The 21602-nt window shown below is 39.4% G+C and overlaps 1 protein-coding gene across 2 annotated transcripts in view; it reads left to right on the top strand.

Annotated features, from left to right (window-relative positions):
* st6galnac3 (ST6 (alpha-N-acetyl-neuraminyl-2,3-beta-galactosyl-1,3)-N-acetylgalactosaminide alpha-2,6-sialyltransferase 3) overlaps nucleotides 1-21602 on the top strand; it is a 100636-nt gene that overhangs the window by 28463 nt on the left and 50571 nt on the right. For both annotated transcript variants that reach the window (XM_081373406.1, XM_081373407.1), the window contains exon 2: nucleotides 5837-6031. In XM_081373406.1, the coding sequence (XP_081229532.1) occupies nucleotides 5837-6031 (195 nt within the window). The remainder of the gene's footprint in view (nucleotides 1-5836; nucleotides 6032-21602) is intronic.

Genomic DNA, 21602 nt, shown 5'->3' with positions numbered 1-21602 from the left:
GGGTATGTGCTTTTTTGACTTAAGCAACCAACCACTTAGAAACCGTCCAGAGCACCCTAGCAAACAACTAGCAATGCCTTATAGGGATGGGCGTATCGATACAAAGTATCAATATATCGATACTGACGTCGAGTAGCCTGTCGAAAGTATTGAGACTCAAATAAAAATATTGATAGGCTACTACAGTGTTTTTTTTTTTTTTACCAGTGATTTTGTTTATTTGACAAGAAATCAAATGCGTACAATATGCATTGAATTGGATGAATAACCTATGTTAGTGAATAATTGTGTAGTAAAACCACTTCCCTGCTCATCTGAACTGAACACACGCAAATGCTGCAAATCAGAACCAATCAATCACAGAGAGCGTTGACACACTGCCGACAATGCATTCAAAGAGGGCTGTGTTTCCCAGAACAATGCTTAACAGAAGACAGAAAAACATATGTTTGAGCTATTTCACAATAAACAAATTGTGGCCTACAAAGTTTGTGCAATTACATTGTTTTAATTTGAATGTTAAAAGTTCATACTGATGTTCTATTCTGTAATTAATTTTAATATAAATCATACACTGTCAGAATAAAAAGGTCACTGGCTGAAAACAAAATAATGCCCATCCCTAATGTGCCCTATCAGTAACCCAGAATTACATAGCAACCTCATTGCAACAAATTTGTTGATATATGTGAATGTTATTCAGTTGCTCTAGTAACTAAAAATTCACATAGAATACCTTATCAGTCACACAGCAACACACTAGCAACCAACCAAAATACCTTAGCAAATGCATAGCAATGGCACTAGCAAACACTTAGAACAACTTTACAACTACAAACCTCACAGTAAATCTTAGCAACTGCATAGCAATGTCCTTGCAACAACCTAGCAGACGTTAACAGCTGTATAGCAATACCATTGCAAATATACATTGCAACCACATAGCAACAGAACTGCATAGAAACTGCATGGAAACAATCTGGCAACTACTTAGAACACCTTAACAACTAAAAAAAAAAAAAAAAAAAAAACTTAATAGAAACCTCTCAAAGTGCCTTAAGAACTGCATACCAATATCCTAAAAAACACCCAGAACCCCTTAACAACTGCATAGCAAAGCCATAGCAACCACTCATAATATCCTAACAACCACAAGCAATGTGCTAAGAAACTACGCAAAACAACAGCCCAGTACACCTAACAACCATATTGCAAAAGTGCATATAACACCTTAAGAACTGCACACCAATGTCCTAGAAACCACCCAAAACCCTAAAGAACTGCATAGCAACACCATAGCAACCACATAGAACACCTTAATAACTGCATATCAACACCACAGCAACCACTCAGAACAGCTTAGCAACCACAAGCATCGTGCTAAAGAATTATGCAAAACACTTTACAATTGCATAGCAATGCCATAGCAACCACTCAGAACATCTTAGGAACCACAAGCAATGTGCTAAGAAACTATCTAAACAGCCACAGCCCAGTACACCTAACAACCACATTGCAATGTGCATATAACACCTTAAGGACTGCATACCAATATCCTAAAAATCACCCAGAACCCCTTAACAACTGCATAGCAACACCATGGCAACCACCCACAACACCTTAATAACGGCATAGCAACCACTCAGAACACCTTAACAACTGCATAATCACCCACAACACTTTAGTAGTCATATAGCAATGTGATAAAACACTCAAAACACCACAGCAGTCACTTAGAATAACCTTGTAACCACATTGCAAGCCCTCAATTTTTTTTTAGTAATTAGTAACCATGTATGAACGGCCATAGCTACCCCAAAGAAAAATGTAAAAAAAAAAAACAACAACAAAAAAAACAACCTCTAAACACCTTAGCAACCACTTAATAAAGCAGGAGCAGCCGCCCACCCTGGCAACCACATTGCCTCTCAATCACATTTTTACATTGTCACCACTCACATTTTCTTTAGAAAACATGAACATCTAGGCTAGTTTACCACTTCAAGTCAGGTCACCTTCTTTTATATAGCGCTTTTAACAATATGGATTGTTTTTAAAGCAGCTTTACAGTGATAATAAATTACCGTAACAGATTGTTTAGGCTTTACAACAGCTCTAGTATAAAGTTATTGTCCAGCTAAAGTTAATTTTGATTCTCTTCCGTTGCGAAGATCATTGCGAAGAACACGTAATCGCACATGCGCATTACGTGTTTAGTCCAAAGGTGCGCGTTTGAATATATATGTGCGGACTGTGCGCAGACGTGTAGTCCTTCTTTACAAATCAACCCTCAAAAAAACTACTTGTCTGGCCTTAAAAATGTATAATACAGAAATTCCCTACATTCTTGTCCTCTTGTATAACTAATGTCTGTAATAGCTCACTAATGGTAGCATTATATCATTCAGGGTTTTTTTCTATTAATGATCACTCAGTTGTCCATAATTTGATCATATTGATGTTTTATTTTGAGTATCATCTCTCTCTCTCTCTCTCTCTCTCTCTCTCTCTCTCTCTCTCTCTCTCTCTCTCTCTCTCTCTCTCTCTCTCTCTCTCTCTCTTTTTCATCTCTTTCTGTTTGTTCCTGCTTTTGAATAATTCCTCTCCACCGAAATGGGTGAGATTGTGCAGAACACAAGGCCTGTGCAATGATTATCCTGATGGATAGTACAACGATGAGATGAGTCATATGCTGTTGCTGATGGAAGTTCTTCGACTTACTCCCTTCTCCCATAAGCCTTTTTCCGAATCTGACACATCACTTTGCCAAGATTTGTGGCCACAGATTCAAATCAAGGTGGAGGGATATTTTCCTTTTATTCCCCCTTGCCATGAGAACAGATGAGATGAGTGGTCAAGCAAATGTTTTTTTTTCATCTCCTTTCTCTCTCTGTTGGTTGAGTATTGAAGTGCTTTAGGGGGTACATCGGTTTTGCTCTATAACTTGGATGCTCGGAAGATTGTCAAAACCAAACCAAATCAAATCAAATATATATAAATGCAAAAATCTAGTTCTATGCAAGGTGCGTTAAACAGGGACATTGGAAAGTGTTTTAAAATGGTGTTCTTTTTCAAAACACTTTAGTGAGAAATAAATATACACAAATATTTAATTCTATCCTAGGTGCATCCTTTCTTTTGAATCTTTACTGTTCATCTCAATGACACGACGCGAATGTGAGACCATTGATAATGATGTAACATTCAAGCAATCTATGCAATGCCATTTTTTTAGTCTGAGCTTTAAATGGTCATTTTTAGAAATCAACTCTTCATGTTTGATGTCCTCCTGTGAAGTGCAAACCCAAACACCCTCCCTGAGATGTTTGATGTGTCAGATTTGAGCCCCACTGGCTCAGAAAGATTTGCTGACAGCCACCTTATTATTCCAGACACGATTCTATTCTAGATGGCAAATTTCAGGGCCATCAAACTACATCAAAGAACATAGACATCCACACCTTAGCAGTGAAAGAAGGGGCTTTTTGCTTTTATATATCCCTATTGCATGGAGATACACCCGTTTCATTGCTCTACACACGAGTTGCTTGAGGCATGATGCAAAGATAAGTACGTAAACCAATAATTCAATCATTTTAATCCTATTTAAAGATGCAGTCGTATCTAGTGTTGTTTGGTGAATTTTCTCTGGGAAAACCAAGTCATTTCAGTAGGAATCCACTGTATCTGGAATTGTCCATGAAAGATGTCACCATGCAAATTTTGCTTGGTGATCGGGTTCAGTTGGTCATGAAAATTTGCAACGTTGACAGGCTTCTTTGGTTTGAAATGGACTTGTGAGCTGTGCTTCATACATCGCTACACTCAATAGACAATGGACCTTTTTTGCCCTCAAAATGTTGCTAATTAAATGTTCAAATGTCATTTCGCTTTTACTTCATAGGGTTCTTAAAAGTTTAATTGCTAAACTTTTATTGTATAAGATGTTTCGACAGTGATATTTCAAAGGGAAATGATTCAACCCTGTTTATATTACATAATATGTCATGTCTAGCATAGGAATGTCCATAATATTCCAAGTACTTGTCAAGAAACTGTATGCATTCAGTCTAATCGAGATAGGCATGTTTTGAGTAATTTTTCTCAAGAGTTTTAAACACTTCCCATATGCATTATGTCCACGGGCACATCATTACGCAGAGGCAGCTTTGAAAGTTCTCCATCTTTCACTGTGAAAGAGAACAGAGAGTGTAAAAAGTCAAATTTTAAAAGCTTTCTGACTTTTGAATACTCTGTGGAGAATGTGTCATATCAGATAAATGTAAAGGAGGAGAATATTCTTTTAATAGGCAAAAACTGAACAATTCATTGGCTTGAATTGTCTTCTGTGATCAGTCGAGTGCAAAACAGAGAAAAGAGCTTTAGTTTCTGTCAAGTTTAATCCTCTTAAAGGAATACAGACAGATTTCTGCAGTACTTCTGACCTCTGTTTGCAAGGGTTGAAATTTTGCACTGCTTAGACCATTAGGACATGCACTGAGAAATAAGAGCTTTGTTCTATTAAGATATTATTGATTTGGCTTATTATTTCACTTGTTTCGTTGTATGGTTGTATAAAGTATTATCTAACATTTAAATAAATGTGCATACTAAATAGGTTGTTTTGAATACATTATTTCTCACCTCTAGGGTATTGAACTTTTCGATGATATATTCAACAGTTAATATAATACAACTTTATATTTTCATTAGAATAATCTGATATGAATTGATACAGTATTTAATTTGTATGACCAGCAACATAATATTTATACGTATCCTACATTTTGCATGCAACCCTTTTACCTCATGGCTTCCTCCCTAACCAAAAAGTTAAACATTGACTATACATTGCATCTTTCAACCCTATCATTATTTGTCTTTAAGAAAAAAATATTCCATCATATACCAACCAACATTTCATCTCAAAAGCTTTGTTGCCATCCATTTTAGAGGGAGATAAAGATTAATATAATCATCATAAAGATGATAGGATTTATTGTGTTTTGGGCAAACGTGAGCCAATGGAAGCACATATAAAGAAAATAAACTGGGCCCAACATATAGCCTTGTGGAACACCTCAAGTAATAGATTCAGGGGAATAGGAAACCATTTCCCAATTCTACAGAGAAAGTTATTACATTAAAATAGGAGGGAAACAAATCAAGACGTTCCTTAAATTCCTGCCCATTGTCATGAATTTACCAGCAAAATTGCATGAGCTATGGTGTCAAATGCATCAGTAAGATCAAAAAGAAGTAGAACTGCACACTTTCCTAATTCATCAACCAGCAACAGGTTGTGACACACCTCAAGAGGGGCTGACTCTGAGCTGTGATGTGCTCTGAACCCAGATTGCAGTTTATCAAAAATCCCATTTCCATAAAAGAAGAGATGATAATCAACCTTTTTTAGGGTTTTTGATAAAAAAAAGGACAGTTTTTAGATCGGTCGATAATTATTTAGCTCTGTCGGATCCATTTTTAGAAGAGGTTGCACCACAGCATGTTTAAAGCAGAATGGCACGATACCACTTAATAATTCTGATGTATATTTGATGTTTATTACTTTGAAAAAAGGTGCTTTATTACCTTCAGTGAAGTGAGTAGAAATGAAAACAGCTAATAATCTATTTCTTTTGAATTCTTGAATTCTATTTAATTGAATTCTTAAACAAGAATCTTGAGAGGCCAAGCACCTCTTTTCAAAAAGAAAAACCACGACTTTCTGACTGTGACTATGACTAATTTGCCTGAATGTTTCATTGCTTCATTTTGCCCACGAATCAGAAAAGCTAAATGATCGTGTTTTCTGTTCTTCTTTCCCTCCTCGCAGAAGAAGTCGGTGATAGTGACCAGTCTGATTGTGGTGGTGTCTCTGTTTTTGGTGGTGATTAATTACTCAGAGAAACCCTACTTCCTGCTGCAGCCTGTTTTCGGCCAAAGCTTCAGTAGAAACTGGATGTTCTCACGGCCACCGCATAAAGCCTTCAAACCCCACCGCGGCTACCTCGGCGTCCCCAACCAGGAGGTGAGACTAGACTAGAGCACACTTAAAATATTTAGTGATTTGTCCTTGCTTTACACTTTTGAGCTGCGTTATATTTCAAATGGTACAAACTGGCTTGTCTTGCAGTCAAAGCTACATTAAAATACTGTACATTTCACTTATTTCACCAATTATTAAACAATTATTAACAAATTACTAGCAGGTTATTTTCAAGTTACTCATGCTGAGAGTTTTCATAGGTGATTATTAAAATACTTTTTAAGTATTTTAAAAGGTTTACAAAAATATGTTTTTTTTAGTGCTAATGAGTTTGTTGTAAAGACTGAATTCTAGTACTAGCATGAATATTTATTAGCATGTTAACAATAGTTTTAGTCTATTTTGCCTCAAGATGTTTTCAAGGATCTGTGGATGTTGAAAGAATCTGCAGAAGTGAAGTTTTGCCAAGTCCTCTGTCCCATATTCAATGTCACTGAAGAGTTTTCCCCACGCACATATGAGGCTTTGACTCATAACTGGCAAGTTCATGTAGTTTCAACTGCTCAGGTGATTTATTGGCACAATTAGCGCTGAGAGGCAGGCTTGTTCTCCTACTTACAAAAGTAGAAAAATACTAAAGAAATTAGAGGACAAGTTTATAATTTGAATTTATTGTTCCAGTCTGGTCTCTTAAAAGCATCCAGCTTTTTGAAAGCAATTTAGTATAGATGAAATGCATCAGGAGGGTTGGAATTATTTAGTTTTTAGTGCTTTTGTGCTGCTTTATGCACAAAAAACAGGGGCAGAGAAGGTCCTAATGCTAATGCTGTGTTTGAATACTTCTGTCAAGGTTACAAAGTGCTGCTACAATAGTCATGCCTGATGAAAGATCTTTTAGTTGCTGAGCAGCCTCTCTAACCTCCAACTAATTGAGCTCTTTCACAAGTCACAAAACTCTCCACACCAAAAAAAAAAAAACTGTTTATTTTTGACCTTAGAAAACCAGAATGAAAATAATATTAATAACTAAAGCTGCTTGAAATCTACACTGCTCTAATTTCACAGACACCAGTGATTTCACCACAGATTACTACAAGGCAATTTTGAAACGCTTCAGTGAATCAAATCTTAGTGAAATGGGCTTTATTATAGAATGTTTTTTTTATCCTTGACTGCTCTAAATAAAACTAACTTTTCTCTTGAAAAGAACTCCTCATTGAAATAATAATCTTGAAAACTTCTGAATGTTGATAGTTTTTAAAGGGTCACAACAACTTTTTTTATTGTTACTGGTGTAGTGAACAATTCGCTCTGCCTGTCTTTTTGTGTGTGTAATAATGTGTGTTTTATAATGTGTTTGCATGTACATATAGTATTAACGTATATCGACACGTTTAATACATATATTACGGTAATGAACATGCACTGCATTGTTATCGTGGGCACTTCAAAATACAGTGAATAATTATTTATTATGAATTATTCAGATTTTTTAGAATGCATTTTAAGAATACTTTTCCATCAACCGGTTAAAATGTACAACACAGTTTGTATGCCGTCAAAGAGGCATCTGCAATCTGATGTAAACAAGCCCAACACGGATGAGAAGCGCATAGCGGAACGAGTGAAGGAGAAATGCACATTCCCTCTCTGACAGCAGATGGCGCTGATAGAACAGCAGAAATGCAGCCGTTACCCCGGCAACCCCGTAAACAAAGCATCTGTGCTACTTTCTGTTTCTGAACAGTATTTCAATGTTTTAAACAGACATTGACAATGGTGTTTATCACAGCACCAAATACTTAATGCATTAAGTAAGTGATAATGTACATCTACATCCAGTCGATTGTTCTCTCAGAATAAACCATCGACAGGATGAAGAGGACCCCTACGCAAAGCGGAGGCTTACCTGCAGGCTTACTTGCCACTTAAGTAAATAATTGGAGACGAAATACTGATCTGAGTTGAAATATTTTATTAGGTCTTTAAAAGCAAAGCTTCCGCGAAGAGAGCAGTTGCTATTGCGGCAAGTTCAAACTAGACTGACATTTAAGAGATACGGTATACAGTCATAGCACTTACACAGCATTTCACCACATAAATAATTATGGAGATAAGAGATATTGATTTCTGATTAAACTCTTTTAAAATCATACCTGTTTGTATTTTATAATCCAACAGTGTACAAAACAATAGTCACATAATGGCAATGGCACAAAATGTGTTATCTGTTTTTAGCGGTTGTTATCTGGGAATAACATACCGCTGGATGGCGCGATTGACCAATCAGAATCAAGTATTCCACAGAGCCGTGTAATAACTAACATTAACTAATGAAACACTTTTTTGTAAAGTGTTACCTATTGTTAAGTAATCAGATTACTTTTTTTCATGTATCAAACAGTTGATGGGACCCCATTTATTTTATTTCCTACTATGGAAGTCAGTGGCTACCGTCAACTGTTTGGTTACCAACATTCTTTAAAATATCATCTTTTGTGTGAAAAAAAAAAACTAATTTAGGTTTGTAACAACTTGAGGATGAGTAAGTGATGCCAGAGTTTTCATTTGTGGATGAACTATCCCTTTAACCAATGTCGTTGCTGCTGACCTTCAATGATCCAATTCAACCATACTAATAGCAAAAATGACTTTAGATTTTAATTAAAAACATCCCATTCTTCTTCTATCCAGAATGGCAGCACAGAGGTCTGAAAATTCATTTGGATTTCCTTCAGCCTGAGGCTTATTCATTTCATTTTTGGTGCGAAAGGATCTTTACATTTGCCAAAAAACAAACAAGCAAGCCCAGCCCAGGTGAGAAAAAGTAACACAAAAGTTACGTAATGCATTACTTTTCATAAAAAGTAACTAATACAATTAGTTACTTTTTTAGGGAGCAATGCAATTTTATACTGCATTACTTTTCAAAGTAACTTTCCCCAACACTGATCATGATAATACCGTATAGCGTGATAAAAGCTTCAGCAATTATCGCAACATGAAAACCATCACAACCCTAATATATATATATATATAGTATCTCACAAAAGTTAGTACACCCCTCACATTTCAGCAACCATTTTAGTATCTCAAGGGACAATACTATAGAAATGAACCTTGGAGATATTTTAGAGTAGTCAATGTGCTGCTTGTATAGCAGTATATATTTGCTGTCCTCTGAACATAACTCAACACACAGCTATTATTGTCAAAATAGCTGGCAACAAAAGTGAGTACACCCTAAGTGAACATGTCAAAACTGTGTCCAAAGTGTGACCATTATTATCTAGCACTGCCTTAATCCTCAGGCATGGAGTTCACCAGAGCTGCACAGGTTGTTCCTGGGATCCTCTTCCACTCCTCCATAATGACATCACGGAGCTGCTGGATGTTAGACACATGGTTCTTCTCCACCTTCAGCTTAAGGACGCCCCACAGGTGCTCAATAGGGTTCAGGTCTGGAGACACACTTGGCCACTCCATCACCTTCACCTTCAGCTTCCTCAGCAAGGCAGTTGTTATCTTGGCGGTGTGTTTTGGGCTGTTATCATGCCGTTCGGCCCAGTTTCTGAACGGAGGGCATCATGTTCTGCTTCATAATGTCACGGTACATGTTGGAATCCATGTTTCCCTCAATGAAGGGCAGCTCCCCAGTACCAGCAGCACTCATGCAGCCCCAGACCATGATGCTGCCACCAACATGCTCGACTGTAGGCAAGACACAATTTTCCTGGTACTCCTCACGAGGGCATCGCCACACTTGCTGGCCAAGCAAATTTATCTTAGTCTCATCAGGCCACAGGACATGGTTCCAGTAAAGGCCCGTTCACACCAAGGACGATAACTATAAAGATAACGATAAAGATATAATTCTAAAAATCGTTCTCCATATTAAAGAATAACAGAGTTCACACCACAACTATAACGATAAAGATATGAGGAACGATATCGTTGGGATCACTTTCAGAACGATTTTTTTCCAGCTGTCGAACGCTAAAACACTGACAGCCAATCAGAATCCATTCTAATTTAAAGGTCTCGCGCATTTAAAATAGATCTGGATCATCCGGGCGCGCACGTGCTTAGAATAAAAAGACCGTTATCGGTCGTTGGTGTGGACGCATATATAGTTATCTTTATCGTTATCTTTATAGTTATCGTGCTTGGTGTGAACCGGCCTTTAGTCATGCTTTTGGACAGGTTGCTTTCAGCAAACTGTGCGGGCTTTCTTGTGAGCCAGCTTCAGAAGGGGGACGACGGCCATGCAACTTGTTGCAGTGTGCGGCGTATGGTCTGAGCACTGACAAGCTGACCTTCCGCTTCTGCGACCTCTAAAGCAATGCTGGCAGCACTCATACATCTGCTTTTTGAAGCCAGCTTCTGCACCTGACACAGCACGAGGACTCAACTTTGACTGACCCTTGCAAGGCCCTTGAACCCGTCTTGGAAAACCTCTGCATGACCTTGGCCTGTACTGTAACTCAGTTTCAGGGTGTTACCAATCTTCTTATAGCCTAGGCCATCTTTGTGGAGAGGAACAATTCTAATTCTCAAATCCTTCGAGAGTTATTTGCCATGAGTTGCCATGTTGAACATCCAGAGGTCAGTATGAGAGAATTGTACTCAAAGCACAAATTTTAACTGCTCTAATACAAGATACACACATTTGTATGTCAAGCAGACAAAAACATGAACATGATGAATAGGACATGTGGCTTTGCATGGTTAAACAACGTACAGCTATTATCACTTAAGGTGTACTCACTTCTGTTGCCAGCTATTTTGACAATAATGGCTGTATGTTGAGTTATTTTCAGAGGACAGTAACTGCTATACAAGCAGCACGTGGACTACTCTAAAATATATCCAAGTTTCATTTCTATAGTATTGTCCCTTGAGAATATATACTAAAATGGTTGCTGAAATGTGAGGGGTGTACTCACTTTTGTGAGATAATATATGTATATGTGTGTGTGTCTGAAATGATGGAGTGTGGCCGTTGTAGTCGAGCATCTCACATTCACAGTGGAGCAAGCTTACCTGTCAGATCAGTGTCTGTCTGTCAGCTCAAAGCGAGATGAATGCCTCTCATCTTCCTGCTGATGTTCTTGTCAATACTTTGCTCTGAACTTCTGCCATACAGTGAAATAGATTGGGTGGGTAAGTTTGTTCTAGCACTCCTATCATTATTCATTTAAATCAAGGCTTATGCTGTAGTATTCGTCTAGCACTAGGATAGAATTTCATATTAAGTGTGCAACCCTCAACTCAAATTCCACTTTTATTATTTAATGTTATACTTTCTACTTCCTGTAATATTTCGGCGATAACATATTCTGGAAATTGGCAAAAAAACAGGATTTCATTAATTCTGCATTTAAATTTTTCAAACCTTTCCACTTCACAATTTCAAAGCTTTATGAAATGTGCAAAATGTGTCTGTTTTAATACTTATTGGAGCAGACCGTTTGAGGAGGTATTTCAATTTCCCCCGTGTTTGATGTGCCAACAGTTTCTTTTTATATTTCTCTTTTAATTATTTGCTACCGTACATTAAACTTTGATCATGGCTGTGTCTGACTGACTATTCTGTCTGTTGGCTTATTAAACATTTCTTGGCTTAAGTTAAAATGTTCTTTCTGACATCAACTGGAGCAGAGCACATTTTTAAGATGATATTTAGCTATTGTTTAAATTCCTATAGTTCTAAAGGGATATCAAAATTGTCACAATTTACTCACCCTCATGGGGTTGCTAAATCTTTATTTTTGGGCAAACTGTCCCTTTAATACTCTTTAGGATTTTTGATTTTACTCTTTGGACATCATCATTTAGGTTTGGTTTAACTTTAACTCTTTTCCCACCATTGACCATTGACCATTGAAAGCAATCCATGTTTTCACTGCTATACGGTAGGGGGCGGATAGAAGTTTCTTACACACAAATATGCTAACATGATCACCATAAATTCAACAGTATATATTTACTGTTTACATATTCATACAACAAAATATTCAGGGGGACATATTGCTGGTGATGGCTGGCAACTTTAAAACGCTGGCAGGGAAAGAGTTAAAATTACTAGTGATGCTGAAAACCGTTAATAGTAATCAAATGAATTTACTAATCAACAGTCAAATTAAAATGGAATTTGAATTGTATGTAGTTTCACATCAATTTTTTAATTAAATAATGATGTTTCTACTTCAAAGCATTGTTGAAATAAATGGTGTCTGCAATAAAAACAAGTCTTTATGACATATTTATTTAAACATACAATAAATAATGAAGACAACAAGTTAAGAAGTAATACATATGTAATAAAGTGCATATATTTGGCAAAATGCTCCTTTTTAGCTCCTTTTTTTCACTAGATTTAGAACTCTTTTTTTTTCTAGCTAACTATACAGATTATGGTCAGTAAATGTAACATTACGTGACATTGTTTACAAGCATTTTTATTGACATATTTCTCTTTCAAGCAGTTGAAACACTTTATAGGTGTAAACACGAGTATAGGACACAATACATTTACACAAGTTGTACAGTTTCATTCAATATTCCTTCCGATGTTCATTCACGTTATTTTGTGTTATAACTAGTTGCAAAGAGGACTATCTGCTTCGCCTAAACTGAGGCGCTACAGCGACCTGTCACGTCACATTAAAGAACGTCAAAACGTTTATTGGGCCTCATTCATGAAACTCTCGTAAATATGGAGTAAATTTGGAGTAATTTGCACGTAAAATGGACCTTCCCGAAAACTCTCCTACGAATTTGCAAGCGCTTGTTAATTGTATGTTAATGAATTCCAAATAGGAATTCGTAAATAGGGCAGGTGTGAACGCTCATTCTCAATTAGCTTAATCCCCATCTATGAATTACAAAAACTTTATTTACGTGTCCAGGAACGCCGTGGAATCTTCAGGACTCCCTTCTCAGGTTTGGCTCCAGTATATTGCATCATGCTAAAGAGACTAAATGGCCAAATGCCTAACAATAAACTTTCAAATAACGTGTGTCTGCCAAAGCACTTTTAGCCAGCTAAAAAAAAAGCCAGGCACTCTTCTCAAAACGGCCAGCTGGTGGCGATACAGAATATGCCACTCAGTAATGTGTCACTAGTATCCCATTTTGAAGAATATTACTGAATATAAAAATGCAGTAACCAGCAATAATAACTCCATTGTTGTTCAGTTGTTATACGAGTATGATGTATGGTCAGTGAGGTATTTGCCCAGCCCCTCCTCCACTGTGATTGGACGGCTGGATGAAAAGTGACAGTGACAAGCACTAGTTGAACAGTTTTCAACTCTCAGCTACAAAAAAACCCCAAAGAAAATAACAATAAAAAACAAAACAAAACAAAAACAGGGCAAACAAACTCGTGAAATATTATATGGTACATAGTGCATCAAAATTCAGTGTCACCAGAAAGAAAAACTGAAAATGTTCTTATGTTTTATGCACCATTTACATGTGGTAGGGAGCAGGTGTAAATTTCTTTCAGACCAATACCTTATTAAAAAAAAAAAAACTTTTTCATGAATCCAAAAATGTCAGAACGGCTTTACGAATGATTTACACACAAAATTAGTTTTGCATGTGTTTCATGAATGAGGCCCATTGTTTGAATTTCATGATGAAATTGACAGAATATGGAAGCTCAGACTTTAACTCAGACAAAAGTAACAAAAATATTGTCTTTTTTGTCTTTAGAAAGAAAACACAGTCCTTCAAAAAATAAAATTTTCAAATATTGTTTGTTTGCATGCTCATGCAGTCCTGGTGTTGCTTGACAAAGTGAAGTCGCAGATGCAGCATATTCTTCTTGTTTTTCCTCATCTCAGCTTTAATGAAAAAATGCTGTCTTATTTTCTCTGGGCTGTTGGGCTAATGTGGTGTATCATTCACTTTCTTTCACGAGTTCCACAATAGCAGCGCCAATGAACATTAACGTATTCTAATATCCGAAGCGTCTTCACAGCTGCCCAGAGCCTAACCATATCAATTTGCATTTCAAGCAACTTTGCTTTTCTAGCCCTTAGAAACACACATGAACCACAAGTAACTGATCCGGCTCAACAGGGACCCGGTCCACAATGGCCGATCTGCCACACAAACAACACAATCACTGTTCTAAAAGCAACCCAGACTTCAGAGCGCTTTTTTTCAATCTGTCTCACAAAGCCGTAGGGAGCGAGTGAAGGCTTTTAGCTCTTGGAAAAATGTCCAACATCAGTACATCTCTTTCCTACCCGCAGGTAACATAAGGCCAAGTGTCAGCAAAATTTGTGTGGTGTGTCCCATGAATCATTCATGGTGTCCCATGAGGTCAGAAAGGTTAAGATTGTGGCCCTCTGTCAGGTTGTGTGCTTTCAGACAGGTTGCTGTGTAAGCTGTCAGTAACTCCGCAATAATCGTTCACACGTTCTTACGTGCATTTCATCTGAATGATGGACTTAAGGAAGACCAGGGGTGACTGCAACAGAGGACAGTGAGGACAGTGACTGCAAGGGATGACCCTTTTTCTGATAAGACATTTTGTATAAAACACGGTTCAGTACTTTTGCTTTTGCTGTCTTCGAATTTAAAGTTACTGTCGGATCTCAGTGTAGTATAGTATAGTATAGCCTCAGTGTCACATTCACCGTCTGTCTTCCTCATCTGTGTGTGCACTACACTTCCCATCATCCTCCTTGGCACACCTGCACACCTGCACTCTATCAGCCATCATCATCATCACCTGCACTCCCTCGTTAACATGATATATATATTCAGCACTCTCCCTTCACTCCTCGTCTGGTCTCGTCAATTCAAGACACACAGACTCCCTTCCTACAAGACTTACCTGAAAACCTACCTGAGACGATCCTCATCAGCCTGTCTACCATCCCTCTTCTGAGCCTTCATCTTCATCATCTGCAAATAGAAAGAGAGACTTGATTATCATTCAGCTAAGCTTCCATTGTTTATTTAATTTCGGCTTACTCACCATTCTTCTCTGGATCCGATCCATTCTGCTAAATAAACACATTAAACTTACCATCTCGTCTGTTCCCTGTGTGAATTGTGACAGAAGACCAGACCAAGATGCAGAATCCTTCGGATTCCAGAACAAGTCAGCTTTCATTATTCTACGCAGCCCCGTTCATCATCCGATTGTGTCCAGCCGAGCCGGCATTTCAGTTCGGGTCCAAAACGCAACTCAAGGAGGGTGACTTCTCCGATCTCCCTCCTCTCATCGGCCCAGTTGATCCAGAGTCAGCCGCCTGCACAGCTGATCCAGAGCCAGTCGCCAACACTAGTGACCCTGCACTTCACGCCAGTCCAGCCGAGCCTGCACTTAACGCTAGTCCAGCCGAGCCTGCACTTCACGCTATATCTGCCGAGCTCAAGGCAGTATGCGTCATGCCTGCCGCCCCTGAGACTGTGAGCGTCATGCCCACCGCGCCTGTGACAGTGAGCGTCATGCCCGCCGAGCTAGAGACTGACAGCGCCATGCCCGCAGAGCTTTTGTTTTCTTTTATCCCGCCGAGCTTGAAGCTCCCTTCGCCGCTGGTTCCGTCCAGCTCAAAGCCCTCTTGACCACTGGTTCCGCCCAGCTCAAAGCCCTCTTCGCCGCTGGTCCCGTCCAGCTCAAAGACCTCTTCACCACTGGTTCCGTCCAGCTCAAAGCCCTCCTCACCACTGGTTCCATCCAGCTCAAAGCCCTCTTCGCCGCTGGTTCCATCCAGCTCAAAGCCCTCTTCGCCGCTGGTTCCGCCCAGCTCAAAGCCCTCTTCGCAGCTGGTTCCGCCCAGCTCAAAGCCCTCTTCGCCGCTGGTTCCATCCAGCTCAAAGCCCTCTTCGCCGCTGGTTCCGCCCAGCTCAAAGCCCTCTTCGCCGCTGGTTCCATCCAGCTCAAAGCCCTCTTCGCCGCTGGTTCCGTCCAGCTCAAAGCCCTCTTCACCACTGGTTCCGCCCAGCTCAAAGCCCTCTTCGCCGCTGGTCCCGTCCAGTTCAAAGCCCTCTTCACCACTGGTTCCGTCCAGCTCAAAGCCCTCTTCACCACTGGTTCCATCCAGCTCAAAGCCCTCTTCGCCGCTGGTTCCGTCCAGCTCAAAGCCCTCTTCACCACTGGTTCCGCCCAGCTCAAAGCCCTCTTCGCCGCTGGTCCCGTCCAGTTCAAAGCCCTCTTCACCACTGGTTCCGTCCAGCTCAAAGCCCTCTTCACCACTGGTTCCGCCCAGCTCAAAGCCCTCTTCGCCGCTGGTTCCGCCCAGCTCAAAGCCCTCTTCGCAGCTGGTTCCGCCCAGCTCAAAGCCCTCTTCGCCGCTGGTTCCATCCAGCTCAAAGCCCTCTTCGCCGCTGGTTCCGTCCAGCTCAAAGCCCTCTTCGCCGCTGGTCCCGTCCAGCTCAAAGCCCTCCTCGCCGCTGGTTCCGTCCAGCTCAAAGCCCTCTTCGCAGCTGGTTCCGCCCAGCTCATAGCCCTCTTCGCCGCTGGTCCTGCCCAGCTCTAAGCCCTCCTCGCCGCTGGTCCTGCCCAGCTCAAGGCCCTTATCGCTGATCCCACCCAGCCTCCCTCTCCCACCTCCGCTGTTGGTGTCTTTATGCTCTACTGTTTTGCCTCTACTGAGCCCTGTCGACCCTGCTGCCCATCCACAGCTACCCGCCAGTGTTGCTGTGGAGCCGCCTCCGGGACTCCAGGCCTCAGCATCGCCCTTGTCAGTGGATCCCCTGTCCTCGCCTCAGTCCCCTGAACCTCTGACTCCACCTTGGTCCTCGGACCCTGCAGCTTCTCTTCGGCTCATTGTGCCCTCACCTCCGCCGGGTCTTGTCAGCCCTATAGCTCCACCAGGCTCACTCCTCCTTCCTTCCTCGCATTGGTCAGCCGTCACCCTGGTTCCACCTCGGGACTCCGTGCTGCCGGCTGCGCCTCTGCCCTGCATCCCTTCTGCTCCACCAGGCTCCGTCTTCCCTCCTGCTCCTCAGTCTTCCTCCCTCGCACTGGTTATGCCACGGGCTTCCAGAGCCCCTTCTCCGCCTCGGTCCCATGAGCCTGCAGATCCGCCTTGGCCCTCCAGACCTGTTTTGTCGCCTCGGCTCTGGCTCGTCCGGCTCAGTTGGGGATCCCTGGAACTCTTGCTATGCAGGCACCGCCGTGGCCGCCGCCATGCGTGAATCAGTGGGCATGGCTAAAGAGGCAATGATGCAGAAGTGGGCGTTGATCTTCTGCAGAGGCGGTCTTTTGGTGCACTATGACGTCACACTGAGACAAAATCCGAAATGAATTGTTTTCAATAAAAGCTGTTGTTGGACTTACAAGGAAGTTTTGAGTTCTGAAAGTTACTGGATATTTTTTATAGTATAGTGACCTCTTATATGTCAAAAGATCAAGGAAAATTTGATTTCTCAGTACATCACCCCTTTAATCTGTCAAGGGCAACTGTAACACCAGTTGTGAAAATAAACCACACCCTAACCTTAACCCTATAAGTACCTCAACCAAATCCTAATCCTACCCTAACTCTATAGTAAGTACATGTAGTTAATTATTAATATTACTCAGTACTTAAAACTATAATTACATTGCAATACGGACACTTTAAAAAAAGGACACTCGAAAATAAAGTGTTACCGTAACACCGTCCTTAAAATTGTAAAGTTTTGGGGAGGATAAGAAACACACGTACTAGACTTTAATGATGAACACAGAAGTAACACAGCACATTACATAAGACAATAACCAATAGAGGACAAAATTTAACAGGGAGTATATATGTAGGAAATAACAAGGAACTAAAAAACGATATTTATAAGTAACCATAGGGACACAATCAGAAACCAAAGAAACTGAAACTAAACAGTGCAAGGAAACAGGAACTAAGGAAAACAGAACAGGATATCAAAATAAGAGTCCACAGAACTAAACATAATCGTGACCAAAATAAAGTGTATATTAGAAATCTTCTTTATTAGAAATACAAAGGGATTTACAGCATAGTGATGCAGGCAGAGAGTTTCTCAAGGTGTCCATCAGTTGAAACCTATGAAAGCATTCATATCAAAGTGCCCTTTGAAGTGGTTTGGGATCAGCAATGATTATTCTCCCTTTGTAGTCCCGTACGTTGGCATCATGCATTTCATTTGGAAAGTAGTGTTAGTCTATTATCTGGGTTGAGCCTGTTTTTGGTAACTATTCTTTTTTGTCCCTTTCTATTCTATTTTTGTCCTTGTTTGCAGGAAACCCAGGGTGTTTGATTGAGTATGTCATTAGTGTATATTATCAGCACAGGATTACGTTCCTATACATGACTTAATCTTATCAGAGACAATAAATGTGCCTCCACTGACATTTATTTTGACAGAAATATGCGACTTGCCCTTTAACAATGAACGATGTTTAGGGCTGATAGCCATGCCAAGGACATAGTGCTATAATTTTAAAAACGGGGTTCTGCCGGCAGAGGACATTTTATCCAACATTTTGTGCAAAATATTACCATCACATATGCATATCAAGATCACTTTTTTTGCCTATAATGAAGTGGTGGAACAGAATCCCATGGAGGCCCCTGTTTGGCACAAATAGATATGTAATTTTCTTTATGAATAATTTATAGAATAGTTCTGAAGCATCTTGATGAATTTCAGGGTTAGATGTAATCCCGTAAGATTTATTATTATAGTTGTACGTTATCACTTAGTATGACTTTATGCTATATTTCATATTGTCTTTAATGCTTATTTTGAAGCCCTTTCTTCAAGGATGTATGTATAATACTCTATTCATGTAAGATTTAAGAACATGTGAGATTACTAGAATCAGCGGCAGATCCTATAAAGTTTAAAGAATGAAAAAAAAGAGTAAAACCCAATAAAATAAGGATACCCCTTAAATTAATGATGACGATCTGATTCAGCAGTCAAGCAGTCATAAGATCAATATGCTTTTGTTAACTGAAGCAAACATTTGATCTCAAATTGACATAAGCATTTGTCTTCAGCAGTTCTCTCATTAAAGATTCATTTGCTTAACATTTTTACACAATTCCGTCAGAATATTGCTGAGAAAATATGCACATTTTTACTCTAAACAAGATGTTTACTAATTAAACATGGATATTAAATGTATTAAGCCTTCTAAAGGAAAGTGGAAAGTGGAATTACATTTTGAAAATAAATATGCCTTTCCAAGCAGTGAAAACTAAATTGATGCCTCACCATATAAACCAACTGAACTATATTAGCAAAAGTAATTTTCTTAGCTAGTAATTGCCAATTTATCATAGTTTATCTTTATTTTCACTTGTTTATGCCTTTTAGTTTTGGCAAATATTGTTTATGCTTTTTAGTCTTTATTGGAAATAAAGGTTATCCAGCAGTCCTGTAGCCAGAGTAATTTATGCATCATCTCTTCTGCATCTTGTCACAGAGACTGTGTTTGTTTTGACAGGTGAATCCGGACTAGTTTTTGGTTTTATTATGTTTACTGGAATTAGGCTACTGAGTGGGGGAGACAACGTTAATTCTGTGCTTAAAATGCCACACACATACAAAAAAACTTGAAGAGTTTATCAAGGCTTGCAGTGGTCTGAAGTATTGTATTCCATCTCTTGAATACCAAATGGAAAATGAATTATTTCTCTCTCTCTCCCCTTCTGTCTCTTTCTCATTTGTCTATCAGCATTGTATAAGCAGTGTGCATTGAATATTGCAGTAATTACAGTAGCACGTGCCATTTCTTCCGAACAAAATTAAATGAATATATTTGATTCAAATAGGGTTCCAGGCTTGACACGTGTGCATATTTTTAAGCCCATTATTCAGTCTCTTAGTAAAATGTATGTGTTTGTGTATCCATCCCTAATTGAGGATCCCACAATGCAAACCATTTGTTTGCATTTGTTTGTCTTCCAGCAATGTTGGGTAGATTGGATTAAGATTGGGTAGATTTAGGTAATTTAATCTTGTTACTTAAATCTCCCATGAAATCCTGCACAAGAAGATTTCTGTAATGTTTTGATTTAAAAAAAAATGCAAAGAGGGACATATTCCCTAAACCAATCAAAACAAAGTGGCAGTCTAAAAAACAAAGTAAATTTTACGTGCATTAATTAACACTGCTTTTATTGCATATTAATAAACTAAAATAAACTACCCAACACCGTTACCCAACTGAGAAATCTAGGACAAATATGCAAATGTCTTTAATCAGTTGGACTATTTTTATGATAAAAGCTCTGGTCTGTGTGGCGAGTAGGACGAGGCCGAGGGCCGTGAGAGAACGGCGTGAGGCCGGTGGTATGATTGATAATGAGCGACTCCTCTCGTATCTCTCACGGAGGAGCGGAAGCATAAAGGAGGAGCGACGACAGTGAAGATCGAGAGAGGAACAGGCCTGGACTTGTGTTGTGTTTTATGTTTTATTATATGTGACAGCAGTCGTCCGTTAGGGGCTGCTGTCTTTTACTTTCGTTTTGTATTTGTTTATTTTATTATTAAATTGTGTGTTGAACGTTCGTCGGTTCCCGCCTCATTCTTTCCACAACATCTAACTGCGTTACAGTCTGCTTTTTAACTGTAACGGTCACCATCAGACTATTGTCATTCCCTCACAAACTACATTTCCCATAACTCACTGCCCGGACTCTTCATCCATTATCACATTCACCTGTGTCTCATTAAGCCTGGTTTTCTCATTCATTATCTGCAAAGTCTTGTTTAGTGTTACACTGCAATTCTGAGCATTCTCCCTGGTTTCATGTCTCTTGGTTTTTGGATTTCTTGCCTGTTCCATGGATTACTCTTTTGCCCGTGTTCCCTGCTTTGTTGTGTTTGTTTGTATGGACTGCCTGTCTGCGTTTGACCTTGCCTGTATTTTGGATTACATCTTTGGATTACCCTGTTCAATGAATACTGCATTTGGATCTCAATCTTCGTGTCTCAGAGCAGTTCGTAACAGTAACACACTTACTTAGTCATTGCTATTTGCATGTGGTCTCTCTCTCTCTCTCTTTTTGTTATGACCTTGTTTTCAGTCTGGTTTAACATATCCAGAGGTGCTGAACTCTGCATGAGGCTTTAGATCAAAAGTGCTAATGCATGAAGCCTAGTCATAAAACAAAACAATGAAGTGATAGCATAAACATTACACATAAACTATGCTATTCACTTATCAACATGTTTTATTGTAACTGTCAAAACAAGCTTGTGTAACGTGCATAATCTCCTTTGCTGTTGATATTTTTACCATAATATTTTATGAGGTGCACATTAAGTAAGCTTATATTTTACATGCTAACCTATTGCTTAATATACTGTATATTGCTGCACAAGACTTCCCATTGTAGATGAAAATATGATGTTGAATAGCAGTGCATATTCATTCATCTGTTATACAACAAATCACACTCCTGTGTGTTTTTTCCATGTGCGCATATATTATTTGTTATTCTGCCCAGATTGGCAAATGAAATCTAGGCACAGTCCAGATGCTCCAGAACGGTTTAATGACTACTAACTATGATGTGACAGTGTGTTCCTGCTCCAACCAACCAATTAATATGTGCACATCAGTGCAAGTTGTGAGTCCAGCAGCAGGTTGAGACAGACTGGGTTTAGAAGA

This window comes from Scardinius erythrophthalmus, assembly GCF_964197995.2.
Source record: "Scardinius erythrophthalmus genome assembly, chromosome: 9".
Classification (NCBI taxonomy): domain Eukaryota; kingdom Metazoa; phylum Chordata; class Actinopteri; order Cypriniformes; family Leuciscidae; genus Scardinius; species Scardinius erythrophthalmus.
The sequence above is the reverse complement of the archived record's forward strand: the minus strand, read 5'-3'. Positions and strand labels throughout refer to the sequence as shown.